The sequence below is a fragment of the Topomyia yanbarensis genome, chromosome 3, assembly GCF_030247195.1.
Source record: "Topomyia yanbarensis strain Yona2022 chromosome 3, ASM3024719v1, whole genome shotgun sequence".
Lineage (NCBI taxonomy): Eukaryota > Metazoa > Arthropoda > Insecta > Diptera > Culicidae > Topomyia > Topomyia yanbarensis.
In genome coordinates this window covers 85,386,561-85,405,273 of record NC_080672.1, presented here as the reverse complement: position 1 = coordinate 85,405,273, position 18,713 = coordinate 85,386,561, and the positions used below count along the sequence as shown (strand labels likewise).

The 18,713-nt window shown below is 41.6% G+C and overlaps 1 protein-coding gene across 3 annotated transcripts in view; it reads left to right on the top strand.

Moving 5' to 3' along the window:
* Window positions 1-18,713, top strand: part of LOC131691307 (RYamide receptor-like) — a 139,560-nt gene extending 120,847 nt beyond the window's left edge. For all 3 annotated transcript variants that reach the window (XM_058977597.1, XM_058977596.1, XM_058977595.1), the window contains one exon: window positions 17,970-18,713. In XM_058977597.1, coding sequence (XP_058833580.1) covers window positions 17,970-18,575 — 606 coding nt within the window. In that variant the 3' untranslated portion in view covers window positions 18,576-18,713. The remainder of the gene's footprint in view (window positions 1-17,969) is intronic.

Sequence of the window (18,713 nt, the reverse complement as noted above, 5' to 3'; positions counted from 1 at the left end):
GAGCGATTCATGCTCGGAAGAGTGACGCAGAGTACTGCACTGAATAATGTTGAAGAAAGGACCAGAAGTGCGATTTTACGAAGTTTTAGCTTCTAATGGCCCTACATTTTCTGATAGCGTGAAGTTCTGAAGTGTTGAAATATGTACCACTGTTTAGGAAAGCAAAAGTAGTACAAAGCTAGTGTCAGTCTTTCATGAGACCTCAAGAAGTCACTCTGAGAGGTATTCGTCAATGTAGATTTGTCGGTAGACGGTTCCAGATTTAATAAAAAAAACTGGCTTATTTTGACACATCTGCAGTTCGCTTGTCACACTAAATTTTTTTTGTGCAATTCGACAGCTTTATCTTAGGCCAATTCAATTAATTTCCTGCATGAAAGTTTGTTTTCTAAATACGGTTTCAAACCAAAACTTTGGCGTGGAAGAGCCGGTATATTAATATATGCTGTTACTTAGTGTAGACTAAGACTTCATCCTTTACGGCTATTGTACAACCGCAGGAAGAAACCTTAAGGTTGGACAGAGAAAGGGTAAAATTCGCAAACGAAAAAAGCATTTTTTTCCACACCGTATGTCAGATCTTCATAAAAATCAATCAGCAGTACTGTAACAACATTCTACATACGCTGATTGATTTTTATGAAGATCTGACATACGGTGTGGAAAAAAACTGCTTTTTTCGTTTGCGAATTTTGCGCATTCTCTGTCCAACCTTAAACATTGGTACACAATCGAGAATAGCGATTTAGAAAAGATGACTATATGTCAGTGATACACAGTCCACAGTTCAGAGTCCATAGCACAGAATCTTGAGGCGAGAGCTAAGAATCCAGAGTTAGGCAATGCAGACTCCAGAGTTTAGAGTGCAGAGAACAGAGTCGAAAATCCTGGGTCCAGAGTCTGGAATACTCAACCCAAATTACTATGGCCAGAGTCCAGAGCACTGAGACCAGAATCCAGAGCCAGAAGCACTTAACCCAAAACACCAGGCAAGTGTTCAGACTACAGAGCACAGAGCCCAGAACCCAGAGGCCAGAATCCTGAGTCCATAACACAGAATCTCGGGGCAAGAGTCCAGAACGCAGCATGAAGAGTGCAGCATCCAGAATCTAGAGCTCCAGAGACGATAATCCTGAGACCAGAGTCCAGAGACCAGAGTCCTCAACCCAAAATACTGAGCCCAGTGTTCCGAGTTCAGAGACCCGATGAGAGAGCCCATAGTCCAGAATCTAAGACCAGCCTAAAGTTCAGAGTCCCGAATTTATGTCTGATGCTATGTTCAAATCCAAGACGGTGACTTCCGGATGTAAATCATTACGATTACACTTCGGATTGTTTATCTTTGCATAGCAATTGATATGGTTTAACTTTGATTTATACAATTGATTCATAATGTTAATTTTACTAGAACTGCCCTTCACAACTGTTGTTACTAAACTACTTTAAAGCCTTATTCTACGTTCAAACTACGAGTCAAAACGTGTTTTTTTTTTACTGTTATTTGGTAAAATGACAATTGATGCGGGTAAGCAACAGGTAACCAGGGTATTATGGCAACTGCATTCCAAATTCGTTACTGATACTTTTTGCATGTGCCTGGTAACTAGCAGCTGGAAAATTGGATTCTGAGATGGTTATGACTTTCATTGGTTTAGTTTTCGATAAAAATACACTGAAAAAAATTCAGCTTCGACAAAGAAAAGTTTTTTTTAAATAACTTTTTCCTTGATAGTTGTGACGGTAGGTGGTAGGTAATTAATTAATTACCTGTCGTGGAACAAAATTTCATCCAAATCAAAGATTTTTGTTTGTAAATCTACTTTAAATTTTTAAAATCTTTTTAAATATGTTCATTCAAAAATTTGATTGATTTTGTGAAAATCACTCCTTCGACATTTTTTGTAGCATTTGTCATTTTTAGACAATAGACATTTAAAAAAATAGGTAAAACAAGTTTGACCCTTTTCAAAAGACTGTCTAGATCACTTTTGGAAAAACAAACTGGCTTTTTGTGAGAGTTCTCATGTACAGAAAGTTTCATCAAAATCTGAGGGTGCTGCTAACATTTGTTCAAGTTAACGCGAAATTCGTCATATAGCCGCTGTGACCGAAACTTTTTTAAAACTAAATATTAAAATGAAGAGTAACTTTAATTTTATTATTCATCAATTTGATCGAATTGTTTGATTTGGCGGAGGAATCACAATAGCGGTTCATCGCAGGGTGCAACCTTACGTCATACCGTATAACTCTTGAAAAAATTGTCTGGCATAGGAAATTCAACAAGATTTTTAAAGCTTAGGCTTGTAGTTACTCGATGAACCAAAAAAAGTTCGAGTTTATTTATTTATTTATTTATTTATTTATTTATTCTTGTTTTTCATCTGACCTATGTTGGTCTACATGAAATGTAGTTGAATGGGAAAAGCCCATTTCAGGATATACTTCAGAAGCAATCCTCAAATGGGCGTAAAAACCCATTATCTTTTCATATATTCACACCTGATTACAATGGATTCACACTACAATAAAATATAATAACATAGTACACAGCATTACATAAATAAAAAATACAAATATTACAAAAAATGAATCTTAAAATCTAAGTCAACCTTCTTAGTCTATTTTTGAAAACATCACAAGATACAGAAAAGTCAAAATGGTCATAAACACTATTAAAAACATTACACATCGCCCTAATGGGTTCGTTTTGACCGTACTCGGTGCGTTGAAACTCGAGTCTTAAAAAGTTATGCGATCTGAGACTTCTCGGGGGCACATTGACATTTATTTGTGAGAGAATATCTGGAGCATCTATTTGGCCAGTTAATATCTTCCCAACAAATACTGCTCTAAATGTGTTCCGCCTTTTGGCTAGGGTTTCCATATCGAGCAGACGACAGCGATCGATGTACGGTGGTAGCTCTGTTGGGTTACGCCACGACAGAGTTCTAAGAGCAAAACGGAGGAATCTTGCCTGCACTGCTTCTATTCGGTTGATCCAAATGCTTGTGTAAGGACACCAAATGGGTGCTGAAGCTTCCAAGACAGATCGCACAAGTGAAAAATAGAGTGCCCGCAAACAATATGGATCAGTGAACTCTTTGGCGATTCTTATAATGAAACCGAGATTTCTATTTGCCTGTGCTATAACATAAGAGTAATGATTTCTGAATGTCAGTTGTGAGTCCAGAAGTACACCGAAGTCTCTGACAACTGTCATTCTCTCTAGCGATTCCCCGGAAATGGTGTAGTTCCACAGTATTGCATTTTTTCTACGTGTAAAAGATATTATGGAGCATTTGGACACGCTGAGAGCCAGCAAGTTGCGATTACACCAACAACAAAAAGCATCTAAGTGTTTCTGTAGTTCCTTGCAATCTTCTATTGACCGCACAATAAGAAATAGTTTGAGATCATCGGCATATATAAGTCTACACCCAGGAGGTATAACAAAACAAACGTCATTGAAGAACAAGGAGAAAAGCAACGGTCCTAGATTGCTCCCTTGAGGCACTCCCGACAAGTTGATGAAACTGTATGACTCGTTATTTCCTAATTTTACGCACAGAGAACGATTTACGAGATATGATTTAAGCCACCCTATAAAATAATCCGGAGCGCCCAGCCGCTTCATCTTTGCCAGTAGAAGAGTGTGATCTACACGATCGAATGCAGCCTTGAGATCCGTGTATACAGTATCGACCTGAGATCCAAGTTCAATATTTTTAATACAGAGCGAAGTGAATTGGGCTAGATTAGTAGTTGTCGATCTACCAGGAAAAAAGCCATGTTGGTCCTTCGATATATATGCTCTGGTCTCGCGAAACAGCACATTTCCTACTAATATTTCAAATAACTTTGAGCCAGCGCAGAGTGAAGTTATGCCACGATAGTTCGCAACATTTTGCTTATCACCTTTTTTAAAAACCGGAAACATAACTGATTTTTTCCAACAGACGGGGAACGTTGATTGCGACAGCGATTGGTTAAAAATTAGTCTTAAAGGCGTACATAATGCGCTTGCGCATCTTTTGATTATAATGGAAGGAATACCATCTGGTCCTGCCGATGTTGAAGACTTTAGCTTTCTCATAGCAGTTAGAATATCTTCGTCAGTAAATTGAATAATGCCTAAATTAATTACATCATGAGGGACATCCTGAAGACTATATTCCATCTGAGTGGAGTTGGCCGAGACTTTTTTAAACACACTTGAGAAATGCTGCGCAAATAGGTCACAGATGCCGCTTGGGGTACTTGATGTTTCATTTGCAAGGAACATACTGGAAGGAAGCCCATTTTCTTTACGTTTCCCGTTAACGAAAGACCAAAACTGCTTTGGATTTTGTTTCAGGTTCGATTGGGTTTGTGCGACGTGTCTTGAATAGAGAAAGCGATTATATGCCTTGTAACTGTTGCTGGCTTCAATAAACTCTCGTTTTGTGAGGGGGTTTCGTCGGCTGGTGTAATGCCGAAGTGCAGCTGCTCGCAGTCTTTTCAGTTTACGTAATTGACGATTGGACCACGCTGGTTTTGGTCGGGGACGTGGTGCGGGAACATGTAATTTGAAAAGTTGTTTTAGGACCAGTGGAAATTTTTCTACGGCAACATCCACATCGATCGCAGAATTTAGCAAAGTCTCCCAATCGATTGCCTGCAGTGAGTTGTGGAGCCTATTGAAATCAGTTTTTGAAAAATTGAACTCTCTGACATCTAGCATTTCGTCATAAACAACTAACTGGGGACAGATCTGCGTTACTAGAAGAGAAGGATGGTGTGCGTCACAAGCAACTAACGGCTCAAGGGCTTCTGAAACGGTGCAGTTAATAGAAGCTTCTTCATTTACGAAAAGGAGGTCCAGGGTTCGATTTCGCCTGTTATTTACTGTACACATTTGCAGCATGTTCAATACAGACATTCCGTCCAGTAAGGCAATACTCGCTCTAGAGAAGGTTGATTCAGAAGGGTCTGGGAAGGCATAGCCGGAGGAGGTACTTTTCCATAGAAGTCCAGATTGATTATAATCACCAAACAGTAGATGAGCCGTGTTGGGTTGAATGGAAGTTGCGATGTCAAGTGCTGAGTCTATGTGCTTCTGAATAATATCACTATCACATGCGGAGTCGGGGGGAATATACACTACGCCAACACAAATATTAGTATTGCGACCGCGAATATCTACCCATAGTTGTTCGAGATCGGTTCTAGCATTTTTTTGTTTAGACGAGAGCCGGTTGGACACTGCGATAAGCACACCGCCACCGCGTTTTTTCCCTGTACTGTTTGGATCGCGATCGTTACGGTAAGCCGTGTACTTTGAGCCGAATAACTGGAGTGAATTGATTTGATCATTCAGCCACGTTTCGGTTAAAACAATAACATCATATTCGGCGTCTGAAACAGCTATGAACAACTCGTCAATTTTGGTGCGTAGTCCTCTCACGTTCTGATAGTAGATACTAAGATGTTCCTGCAAGTAATGTCCTGACGGTTGAGCGGTAGAAAGATGAGCGGCGATGACGTCCACCTGTAATGGGGGTGGGTTTTCAGTGGGAGCAGCATCTGTATGTCCTACTTCGGAAGAACATATACATTCATTGTATTTACCTGACAGGGAAAGTTGGCTACCATAACATAAAAGTTCCGTGGAGAGCAGAACGTCGTTGATGGAATCTGGCTGATTGCACCCGTCGGAATGCTGCAATTGTGGATCTAGTTTAAGGTGCGCAGTATCTTGAGTAGCTTCGGGAGGACATATACCCTCCTTAGCTTTACCTGACCGGGAAAGGTCGCTGCCATAACATACAAGTTCCGTAGACACCAAAAGAACGTCGTTGATGGAATCTGGCTGATTGCACCCGTCGGAATGCTGCAATTGTGGATCTAGTTTAAGGTGCGCAGTATCTTGAGTAGCTTCGGGAGGACATATACCCTCCTTAGCTTTACCTGACCGGCAAAGGTCGCTGTCATAACATTCAAGTTCCGTAGAAACCAAAAGTACGTCGTTGATGGAATCTGGCTGATTGTACCCGTCGGAATGCTGCAATTGTGGATCTAGTTTAAGGTGCGCAGTATCTTGAGTAGCTTCGGGAGGACATATACCCTCCTTAGCTTTACCTGACCGGGAAAGGTCGCTGCCATAACATACAAGTTCCGTAGACACCAAAAGAACGTCGTTGATGGAATCGGGCTGTTTGCACCCATCGGCATGCTGCAATTGTGGATCTGACCGGAGAAGGCCGCTGCCATGACGGGCAAGTTCCGTGGGAAGCAGATGAACGTTGTTGATGGTACGATCTTTGGAACTGTACAATGATTGCTACTTTGAATAATCAATCATGTTTTTCCGCTTTTCTAAGTGTTTAGTGTAAACCGGGCAAAGGACACTCCAAGCAGCGTGATTTGTGTCAATGGTAAGCTTTCTCTTAATGTTGAGATTTTCACAGTTTGCACATTTCTGCGTCTTGGATTTGCATTCTTTCACGGGGTGGTTTTCACTGCAGATTGGGCACTTTGAAGTTTCTGCTTTGCATTCATTGCTCTTGTGGTTGTATCCGCAACATTTAAAGCATCTTGTCACCTGCAGTCCATCAAGCACTCTGCATCGGTCCCACCCGCAATTAAGTTTTCCTTTCTGCATGACCGCTGTGAACGTTTTAGCATCGAGTTCAATGATAGCGCTGCAGTTGTTGAACTGAAATTTCTCATTGCGGTATGCTTTTCGAAGCTTGAAGTGCGTCAGGTTTTCAAAGACGTCGTTTTGGCTCACTAATGTGTCTCTCAGCTCATTTTCATCCAGTACATCACTCATGCCGACTAGTTTGCTAGTAGGTCGTAAATTCTCCCTGACACTGACATCGTATTTGCCGTCCATGTTTTGCTCTACGTGTTTCTTCAACAGCTCAACACTTTCATCATCTTTCAGCGCAATTACAACCTCACCATTCTTGCCGTTAGTCACTCGTTTTACATTCACACTTCGAGCATCCACTTTCCTTCGCAGCTCAGCACGCGCATCGTCAACCTGTATGCCTTCTTTTGGTCTTATGATGACTACTGGGTCGGGCTTTTGAATGGAATCCTTTCTCTTGATTTGTTCTAGAGTTTTGTTGTCGGTTCGACCTTTCACCGCATCCGCAAAGCTTGTTTTTGGCGTTTCGTCGTTGTGGTTTTCACACTCATCCACTTTCCTCCGCTTGGCAGATGATCGCGTAAGTATACGTCGAGGCAGCTCATCCTTATCTCCACCAGCGTCAGTAGACCGTTTATTAATTCGCACTATTTCTTCACATACTATCTTTTTCACTGTTTGTTTGAAATTTTTTGCCATTTCCATAACACCCGCGAGATCATCTAATTTTTTGGCAATTTCATCTAGTCGTTTTTCACTGTGCCTATCCTCGAACTCATTCAACGCTAGACACGCATCGCACACGAACACGGCATTGTGGATCTTCTGCAATAGCACTATTTCTTCTTCCGTCGCCCCGGGTAGGCAACGTACATGGATCGATAATTTACATCGACCGAAGCATTCAACACTTGCATGACCATCTGTAATAGGCGTAGCGCACTGAGCACACGGCTGGCTAGAGCTGCCGGGCTCTTTTTCTTCTGCGTTCGTATCCACGGGCATTTGGCCCGGGCAAAAAATGATAACAAAACAGACACTTAGCAGCGGTTATGGAGTCTGAAATTTTACAAATATCTCCTTTTCCGAACCACAGATTAACAGCACTTGTTATTTATTGTTGTGGACCCACTTTCTCACTCTACATAAATTAAAAATATTTTTGCACAACCAGATATTACACATAAAAATATGTCGATTTGTGATCAGACATAAAAACTAATTGATTACACCGTCAACACAGTAAAAACCAAACTTCCCATATTTATTTATTTATAATTAATTAATATCAACAGACACAGTGTGGTCCTAATGATAATTTCTTAATCTATTTAAAAAGTCAAATTGTAATCTACTACGTGGAATGTGAAGATCGAACTCGGATGACACTCTGTTGAAGGTCCGCTGCAAACCAATGATGGCACCGTTTACTCCATAGTTAGTCCGGCGAAGAGGTAATCGGAGGAATAAATTATTGCGAAGGGCGCGAGGGCGAACGTTCATGTTTATCGCACTGAGAAGCTCGGGGCAGTCAATTCGATCTTGCAAAATATCCGAAATCGTCATAGCACGGAATAGATCTCGTCGCACTTGCAATGTATCGAGTCCAATAAGCAAACCCCGGCTTTCGTAACTTGGAAGCTGGTGAGGGTTGCTCCAAGGCAATCGACGAAGGGCAAACCGAACAAATCTGCGCTGTACTGTCTCAATTCGATGGACACCGTTGACATAATGAGGGTTCCACACAACTGAACAATATTCCAGAGTTGATCGAACGAGTGAGCAGTAGAGAGATTTCAAGCAGTAAATATCTGAAAAGTGCTTAGATATTCTCATTATGAACCCCAAACAGCGTGATGCCTTTGCGACAATATAGCTGATATGCTGTTTAAACGTCAGTTGTTCATCGAGAAAAACTCCGAGATCTTTGACACAATTCGCTCTGTCAATTGTGGATTCAGCTAGACAGTAATCGAATCGAATTGGCGTTTTTTTCCTCGAGAACGTAATGACCGTACATTTCTTGGGGTTTAGGGTCATTCGGTTGATCTCGCACCATTCCGCAAAGGTTTCCAGTTGGCGTTGAAGGAAAGCTGCATCATCAGTATTCCGGATTCTATGGTATACCTTGAGGTCGTCGGCGGAAGACAACCGTGGTCCTTCTAAACAAAAGTTAACGTCGTTGAAATACAGAAGAAAAATCAATGGACCGAGATGGCTGCCTTGCGGAATACCAGATGAAACAAAGAACTCTTCGGATACACAATCACCTACAGGGCCGTCGAGAGCCGCGCCGGGCCCCGGGGTTCGAAGTACTGACGGGCCGTACCATATATGACTTCTTATTTCAACATCGATTAGAGGAACTATACAAATGCAACCGTTTCAATTAAACTATTTTTTATGAAAATTGTTTATTTGATACGATTCAATGCGTTAGCTTACCAGAGTCGTCAGTATTTTAAATAAGTAATAGATGAAAAAAATAAAAATAATAAAGGAATATTTGTTTGTGGCTGGCGATTAGAATGACTTGCGTCCGATTTGCCATTGCAATTGGAAACCTTTTTTGCGACATTGCCATACAGTCCATATCGCCATCGTTCATACTCCCTTGACGCACGTTAATGCTACCATCGTTAATGCTGCTCAGAATCCGAGCTTAGAAAAATTGACATCCCTTCGTGAGCTTGAAAGAGAAATAAAATTCTATTTATTCCCGCCGCGATGAATCGAAGGTTTGTTTGTTTTCCTCGTCCGTCCGCTCTGAGATCATCAAGCAAAAGTGCACCAGATATAGATTATGCAGTTCAGTTATGCTCGAAAATGTAAAAGAACTTCTGCTTTCAAACTGTCCACATAATAACAAATGAATGCTTTGGTTTGTGAGTGAATTTATATTTCCTCTGCACTCAACCATTCGATTCTGCATAAAATTTCAGTCAGTTTGGAAGTGAATGAATGAGGGAAGCATTGAAACTGAATATTAAATTCAGCAAATTAATCAGAAATAGGCAACTGAATGTAAAATTTCGCACCACTGATGCTGCCTTGTTTCTTATTGTTGGTACATGTTGATGATTTTGAGGCACTGGATGCAGCTATTGCAGTTGTCACTATGACCTGAACGAATTTTCTTTATTGGTTTCTGAACATGGTAAAATCGGTTTTGGAATCAGTTGTTACATTTGTGCCAACATTCAGAGAGAAAACATTCCGAATGCGATGAATGGGATCCAACAGCGAAGTCTGCTGTTAGAAAGACTGAGACAGAGAGTTGTGAGAGAAAGAGTTTCAACTTTTGGTGAATACTAATAGGTAGAATAAGTATCTAGTTCAATTCCCACATTTTTCTGCATCAAATGTGTACACTGGAACCTCTATTTACGGACCAAGCCAAGGGTTCGTAAATTGAATTAGTTCGTTTTTTGGGATTTAGATCATAAAAAATTCGCTTCACATTCTTATCAAAATTCGTTGGTTGAGCAACATTATCGATAACCCTAACAATATGGGTATTTCCGGAACGGGCTTGACAAGTACATGATGAAAATGGATATTTGGCACCTTTTTGAAATCCAGGATGGAGACTTCCGATTGAACAATAATCTCGATAACCCAAACAATTTGGGAATTTTTGAAGCGGGCTTAATGAGTAGATGATAGAAATGGTACCTTGGGGCTATTTCAAACAATATCTGTATAAACTATGAGGGTATTTTTAAGCGGGTTTGCCGAGTAGATGAGCGATGCCCTTTTGAAGGCTAATATAGCGTCTTCTGGTTCAGAGAAGTTTTCTATAATCATATCATCCGCATCACAAATCAATATACCTATATCAATTCTATGATTATCTTTTTCGAAAATGTCAATATTTTAGGTTATAGAGATGTCTTAACTGGAATTCGCCATCTTGGTTTTCAAAGTGGCTTCATTCATTGATTTTCGTCATCTACTCGTCAACCCCATTCCGAAAATATCCAACTTTTATTAGTAACATTAGCTAAGAATATGATAAATTGTAAACAACTTCATACTGTACACTTTGACAAACACTTGCGATAAATGAAACCAGAATGGTTCTATTGCAGTGTTAAATGAATCTAATTGGGTTGCGTTCACGTACTTCAGAAAACCATTGGAACGATTGGAACGTAGTTATTATTATTGAGAGGGAAAAACCCGCGGGAGTGGATTTTCAAAAGCTCCTTCTCCCGTAGGCACAAAACCTCTATCTTTTAGGTATCAACATTTAACAAACAAACCAAATGATACAATGACTAACACTAAACACTGCTTAAAATAAACACTTCTTAAACTCTATCTTACATAGGTAAAGTATTAACATTAACATAAAAAATTGGCTAACACTATCAGGTTTGGGAAAGGGTGCGCGAAAACAATTTTTTTAAAGAAGTGCGAGACAAATTGAAGTCAAAGACATTGTAACATTGATTGAACACTCTACACATGCTGCTGACGGGTTCATTTTTGCCATAATTAGTACGAGACACTGGAAGACGGACAAAAGAGTAGGAACGAAGGTTTCGGAGGCGAATATCAATGTTGAGAAGGCGGAGTAAATCAGGGCAGTCAATGCGAGACAATAACAGATCAGAGACAAAAGACGCTTTGGTCACATTGCGGCGCAAAGACAGTGTTTCAAGACCAATGAGGTTGCAACGATCTTCGTATCTGGGCAGATTGTAGGGATCGCTCCAAGGCAGGTGGCGCAGCGCAAAACGCACAAATTTACGCTCAATACTCTCGATGCGTTGAATGCTGTTCTTGTAGAAAGGAGCCCAAACAACGGCGGCGTATTCCAGTGTGGAACGAACGAGCGAGCAGTACAACGTTTTTAAGCACTGTACGTTAGTCAAATGCTTAGTAACCCTAAAAATAACTCCTAGATTACGCGAAGCCTTAGACGAAATAAAAGCAATGTGATCCTTAAATGTAAGCTTTGAATCCACAAGAGCCACTAAATCTTTCACTGTAGTTTCTCTTTTTAATTTGTTTTGCAAGATAGTGTAGTCGAATGTTACGATGGAGCGTTTTCGTGCAAACGTAATCACAGAACACTTCGAGGCATTCAAAACCATCCTGTTAGTCATGCACCAATTAGCGAAAATGTCTAACTGAGATTGCAAAAACAAAGCATCAGAGTAACTTTTAACTACATGGAATAACTTATAATCATCGGCATAAGACACCTTGAAGCACTTAATCAATGAATCCAGATCGTTTATGTATAGAAGGAAAATATAAGGACCGATATGGCTGCCTTGAGGTACGCCGGACGTTACGTCGAAGGATGAGGATAAATGATTCCCGATTTTAACAGACATTTTACGGCCTGACAAGTAAGATCGAAGCCATTGGTTGATTTTATTGAAGGCGGCCGACAGATCGGTGTATATTGCATCAGCCTGCAATCGATCCTGTAGCGAGCGAGCGATAAATGAGGTGTAGGCTACTAAATTAGTGCAAGTAGATCGCCTGGGAATGAAACCGTGTTGAGTTTCTGAGATGTATCTAGAACAACAATGTGTCAAAAACTCGAGAACGATGAGCTCCAATAATTTCGATAGTGCACATAAAGATGCGATTCCTCGGTAATCGGGAACTTCGCTTTTGGATCCTTTTTTATAAACCGGAAAAACGTAAGATGATTTCTAGATGGTAGGAAACACTCCGGAACTTAACGATATATTGAAAACGACGGACAGAGGTAGGCAAAGCAACGACGAGCATTTTTTAATGATAGATGATGGGATTCCGTCAGGTCTAGGAGTGTTAGAACACTTGAGTTTTGTGCAAGCTTTTTGTACAATATCGGAAGATATCGTGAAATGAGGTCCAATACTAGTCCTACGGGGAATGTTGTCGGCTGCTGCGGAGACTTGTTGATTATTAAGAGTATCATTGGTAAAAACACTGCTGAATTGTTGGCGAAATAACTCACAGATGTCCGGCAATGAAGTCGCTTCTAAATCACCCAGCGACATAGAAGTGGGTAAACCTGACTCACGCCTCTGTTCATTAACGTAATTCCAAAACTTTTTTGGATTGTTACGAAGGTGACTCTGAATACGATGAAGGTAGGAATTGAAGAGAGACTTATTAAGTCTCTTGTAACAATGATTTAAAAAGATTCTGATTCTTTGCATATCGGTTCGGTATTTCGAAAACTTTTTTAGAGCTGACCTTTTGGCCAATTTAAACTTTTTTAGTGTACGATTCGACCATGGAGGATATTCACAGCCATGATTGAGTTTTTTAGGAGTAAACTGGTCGATAGCATAAATCAGTACGTTCGAAACAATTTCAGCCGCTGCGTTTGCATCAGATTGTGGCAAGATTTCATTCCAATTGATACGAGACAAGAAAAGGTGCATTCCTCGAATATCTGTCTTGCGATAGGCATATGTCAGTTTCTCAGTGGTATCTTCGAATGTACAAGGTACACATTTTCGGAGAAAACAATGAAGAGCAGGGTGGTGTTGGCATAGTTTAACGAGAGGAGCTGGAGCACGACAAACGGCAAAGTGATCGGAGAGCTCCTGGCTTCCAAAGCAAAGATCCAAAATACAGTTGTTGTCATTAGTGACGTCACATAGTTGAACTAGCCCCGCGGTGCTGTAACCGTCGAGTAGCTGAGTGATACACGTGTTAGTTGATGAGTGTGATGAGTCTGGGTACAGAAATGATGTATTATTGCGAACCCAATTAATGCCGCTTAAGTTGAAGTAGTTGATTGTAATATATTTGCAGTGTCGACAGAAACAATAAACTTCATCAATTAAATTAAAATAAATTTAATTCAGTTAAAAATGCGGGCCCCCAAAACAGACCCGGGCCCCAGGGTAGTTGCCCCCCCCCCCTGACCCCCCCCTCTCGTCGGGCCTGATCACCTATCTTGACTGCTAGACGACGATCACTGAGATACGATTGCATCCAACGGAGAATATTAGTACCAAAGCCAAGTCTATCCAATTTTGCCACTGCAATAGCGTGATTTATCTTGTCACAAGCAGCTGAAAGGTCCGTGTAGATAACGTCAGTTTGAAGGCCGTCCGACATAGCATCTGTAACATATGTTGTGAACGACAGAAGATTTGTAGATGTTGAACGTTTCGGCATAAATCCATGCTGAGTCTCGGAGATATACTGTTTGCAGTGGCTGGAGATGGGTTCCAACACAGCCATTTCAAACAGCTTAGGAACTGCGCTTAGCGTTGTAATACCACGGTAGTTGTCAACTACCTTTTTATCACCTTTTTTGTGAACTGGAAACATGAAGGAGGATTTCCAGAGTTCGGGAAATACTCCGGTTGTTAGCGACAATTCAAACAGATGGCAAAGAGGTTCAATTAGACCGGCAGAGCATTTTTTTAGAATAATAGTTGGTATACCATCTGGGCCTGCTGAGGTTGAAGCCTTCATTTTGCTAATCGCCAGTTGTACCATATTATTGTCGATATTGATAGAGTTCAAAGACTGGTATGATTGAGGTACATTGAGAGCCGCGCGTGAAGCCTGGGTCGGTGTCAGTTTCTCGTTGGAGAAAACACTCGCGAACTTTTCAGAGAATAGTTGGCAGATCTTCTGTAAACTAGAGCTCATACGTCCTCCATAGCTCATCGTTGAAGGCAACCCGGATTCCTTTCTTTGCTCGTTTACATGCTTCCAGAATGTTTTAGGTTCGGACTTCAACTTACGTTGCACGTTTCGCATGTAATCGGCATGGCAACGCTTCGATGTCTTTTTATAGACTTGGTTACCATGAACGTAGTGTTGTCGCAGCACGTAGCCTCCAAACTTGGAGTACTTCTTCAGAGCGGCTCTTTTAGTCGCTTTTAACCGTCTCAGCTCGGCATTGTGCCACGCTGGGTGCTTAGATTGAAGGCCACTTCTTTTGGGTACATAGCGATCGATAGCATAGCTCATAACATTGGGGAAGGTCTGCACTGCAACATTGACATCATCATTGTCGAGAATTTCAGTCCAGTGGATATTCGACAGGAAGTCAATAATGCTATTATAGTTGGCTTTTCTAAAATTATAGCTGACGGTGTCAGAAGCATTGCAGTCATGCTTCACTCGAATCGCTTCAAGCAATATATGCAGGGGAGGGTGGTGTCTAACAGTCTTTACCAGGGGGAACGGTGCTGCGGTAACTTTTGGCGCGTAGTCAGATTTGCTCGAAAAACAGAGATCAAGGATTCTGTTGTTCTCGTTCACCACATTATTCGTTTGGCGCAGCAGATTTAGACTGTAACAGTCAAGCAAACTGGTGATACCAGCATGAAAAGATGACAGTTCGGGATCAGCGAACATAAATCCGTCAGAAGCAGAGCGCCATTTTAATCCGGAGAAATTGAAATCACCAACAATCAGGATCTCATCAACCGGGCTTGCTTGAGCGGAAATCCGTTCCAGTGACTCAGTAGGTGAATCAATCAATGTCGAATCGCGAGTGCGGTCCGGTGGAAGATAAACCACGCAAAGAAAAAGTGCGTAGCCAGCCAGTTTGATTCGCACCCACACCTGCTCGACACAGACCCCCAAAGTATCGTCAATCAGTTGCGCTTTCAATCGACGATGGATAGCCACAAGTACCCCGCCGCCGGTAGCCTTGAGACTGTTGCGTGAGCTGCGATCAGTTCAGAAAACATCGTAGTTGGCACCAAATGCTTGCACTGACAGAGTGCTATCGCTGAGCCACGTCTCTGTGAGGGCGATTATGTCGAAGCATTCATCCGAACTTGCTACCAAATAATCTTCGATTACTGAATTCATACCACCGGCATTCTGGTAATATATTTGTAGGTTTGAATGCCGCGATTGATTGCCGTTGGTATCGATTTGGAAGACCCCTTCACCACTCCTGCACACAGGACCGGGACGACTGGTGAACGCTGGCTGCAATGGCTCGACTGTGGCAGGGGGATCAAGGGCTTCCATAGTGCTAGCTGCAGTGCGTCCCAGGGTGCGATGAGTCATACCAGCATAGCATAGAGTGCTTAGTCCTTCTGTGATCGTTGTAGAGCCGAATGTGCTATGAAGAGACGAGCTCGTTACGATGGGATCCAAATTTTGTTTTTGACATTGAAGATTCACAGCGGCGGTAGAGTTGTGTTCATCAGCAGACTGTAAGTGAAATTTACATTGAGGGCGTGCAGCATCTTGTATTGCTTCGGAAGGACATATACCCTTCTTGGCTTTACCTGACACAGAAGAAGTCGCCGATTCGCCAGGTAAACCTAAATCGCTCGCCGGGATACAAGAAGTTGGACAGATGAGTTTATCCGGAACAGCTTGGCGCTACTGTCCACCACCAGATGGATTCTTCTCCGCCGCAATCCTGTTGATAGGTCGTTGGATTTTTGAATTGGTCACAAATTCACGAAAGTAGATGTTCTCCGGCCAAGAGTCTTTGGACAGAGCCTTATCCCTGTATGATTTGCTAATGCCAACTTTGAAAGTAATGAAGCTCAAAGATGAGAGATCCTTGTCCTTAGGAACAAGACGAACTATTCGCGGTTGCAGATTCTCCCCCAGACAATCTTTCACAAGGATAGAAACTTCATCATCCGTCGTGCTGGGATCGAATGCTGACAAGTAAACCCATAACAGCTCCTCAGGTGGTGAAATTGTTTTTATTGTTTCAAACGCAGCTTTGGATCCACGAATATTAGGAATTTTTGTTTTGAGCGAATCATCTTCGCGTTTGCGCTTAGGCGTGTTTGAAACTGGATTATACTCAGCAATACGTTTCCAAGGCGTTATAGTTGGGGATAGCGGTTTTGAGTCAACTTTAACCGAGAGAGCTTTGACGCCATCTTACAAATCAGCTATGTCGTTCTTTATAGATTTCAGAGAATTGTCGTCAGGCACTATGTCGCAACAACGCGAAGCCATTCTACGGAATTTATCATTCGAGAATAAGTCAGCACAGCCGTCGTACATCCAGAATAGATTCCGTGGGTGGGTTCCCAGGACGTCACGAACATCATAATCCATCTTGACGCATATCATGTGGAACGAATTTCCGCAGTATCCACGACATGTGATTCGATCAGAATCATTAACCACTTTCGAGCAGTTCTTACAAGCCATGCTGTTGATGTAGAAATAACGCCTAGCGGGTATGCAATATGCGCAGGAAAACGCTAACGGGTAACGTGCGTCAATGGAAGCGAACTTGCACGCAACGTGCGACAACTCAACTACCCACCAGCAGATGTCGCTTTTGACGAAAAAATTAAGCGTAACGTCTGTGCAGTGATAATGTCAAGTGACAACAAAAATCACAACCAAAAACAATCACTTTCACGAATCACACCGTGCTTGAAGTCACGAAATTTCAATGCACACGTACTACCGAATAAAACGATATACAGATAAAACGAGAATAAAAATAACCGCGAGTGTAAAATACTAAAAAATCAAAAAAAAAACTATCAGCTCTACTGACGACCGGAATATAGCAAACAGTGAGTTTCGGAAAATGACGTCATGAAAGCCAAAAAAGCTTATATATTACTGATAAATTCGCTAACTTTGCTTCACTATAATAGGAAGAAAAAAATTATTCAATTTTCTGTGGTTCATCGACAGGCTACACATATTGTTCATCCTCATAAAAAAAAACGAAAATAAATTACATCACGGAAGAAACGCTAGAGAAAATCACCCATTGGGTATTTTTTCTTGAAATTTTGGGTAGAAGCAGTTCAGTATTGTTTACACTGTATTTTTGTCGCTGTGCGTTTTTCGAAAATTGTTGCTGATAGATTGAAATTTGCGTGTTTTATAGAAAATACGCACGAGGAATGCATAGCTGTTTAAACCAAAAGACGTTCACGTTGGCGCCGAGATTGCGGAAGACTATTCTAGAGGATCATAACCATCATAACAGAAAGTGTTTTCATAATATGAATTTCGCGTTCCATCGGAGTTCACCCCATATTCAGAACCAGAAAGTGAAAATAATCTTCCATTTGGTCATTAACAAAGTAATGTTTTTAATACAAGCTGGCGTGAAAGATACTCGAACTTTTTTCATTTCGTTTTGTACGCTAATGGATGTTATCGCCTGTAATCAGTCCGAAGTACAAAGCGAGATTTGTTTCATTCTCTGATGTTCTATATTTTAACAGATTTCAGCAGATTATTCTTTGTTGAAGACTTTATGAAACACTTTAAAAAGTTTATTGTTAGATATCTCTTACCATCCGACTGATTCATGAAATCATTGCCTACAATCTATAAACAATACTACAACATAATTCATAATCTCATATTACCCTCTTTCTCTCCCCGATTCCAGGAAAAGTTTAAACGTGAGTTTCGCAAACGGTATCCGTTCCGGGGACGAGGTCTCAGTTCACACCAGGACCACTCGATAGATAAGACTCTGTCGATGTTTACACGTGTTAGCTCGGTACGGTCGAGCTACGCTACATCATCAATCCGCAACAAGCACAACATGCGGCCATTCGCGACGACGGTTGGCGGTTTCGGCGGTGGTAGTGGTGGTGGAGGATTCTACCAGAACCACTGCCACGAACAGCTACATCAGCAACCCCAGCCACTGCAACAGTACAAAACGACTAACTTTGACCGAGGGGTCGGCGCTCGTAGCACCAGCAACGGCAGTGAATATCACAATTTGAAGGGGTGTCCCTGTCGGCAGTCGGCCAACGAGATGCCGAATTCGAAACAGATTGCCGATTTGCGGGAAACTTACTCCGTGGATGGTTGTGAGGGACGAATGGAGCCGGAACTGAACCATCCCCATCCGGACGAGAGCCGAGACCCGGAGCAGAATCTGCTACCGCTGATCCGAGAGCAGGGATTCTGCGAACGCCCTGATCGATCTCATTTGTACTGTAACAATTTGCAGAGCTTTAAAGTGTGCAATGCTTTTGACTAAACAAAGTACATGTCGTCGCATGTTTTAATGTTTAAAAATCAAAAATACAAGTTGAAGTTTTATTCAATCCTCGTCTCAACGAAGCTAAAGAGCGCATATCAAATAAACTTGGATGCACTGGTCTAATACAGATGAAAA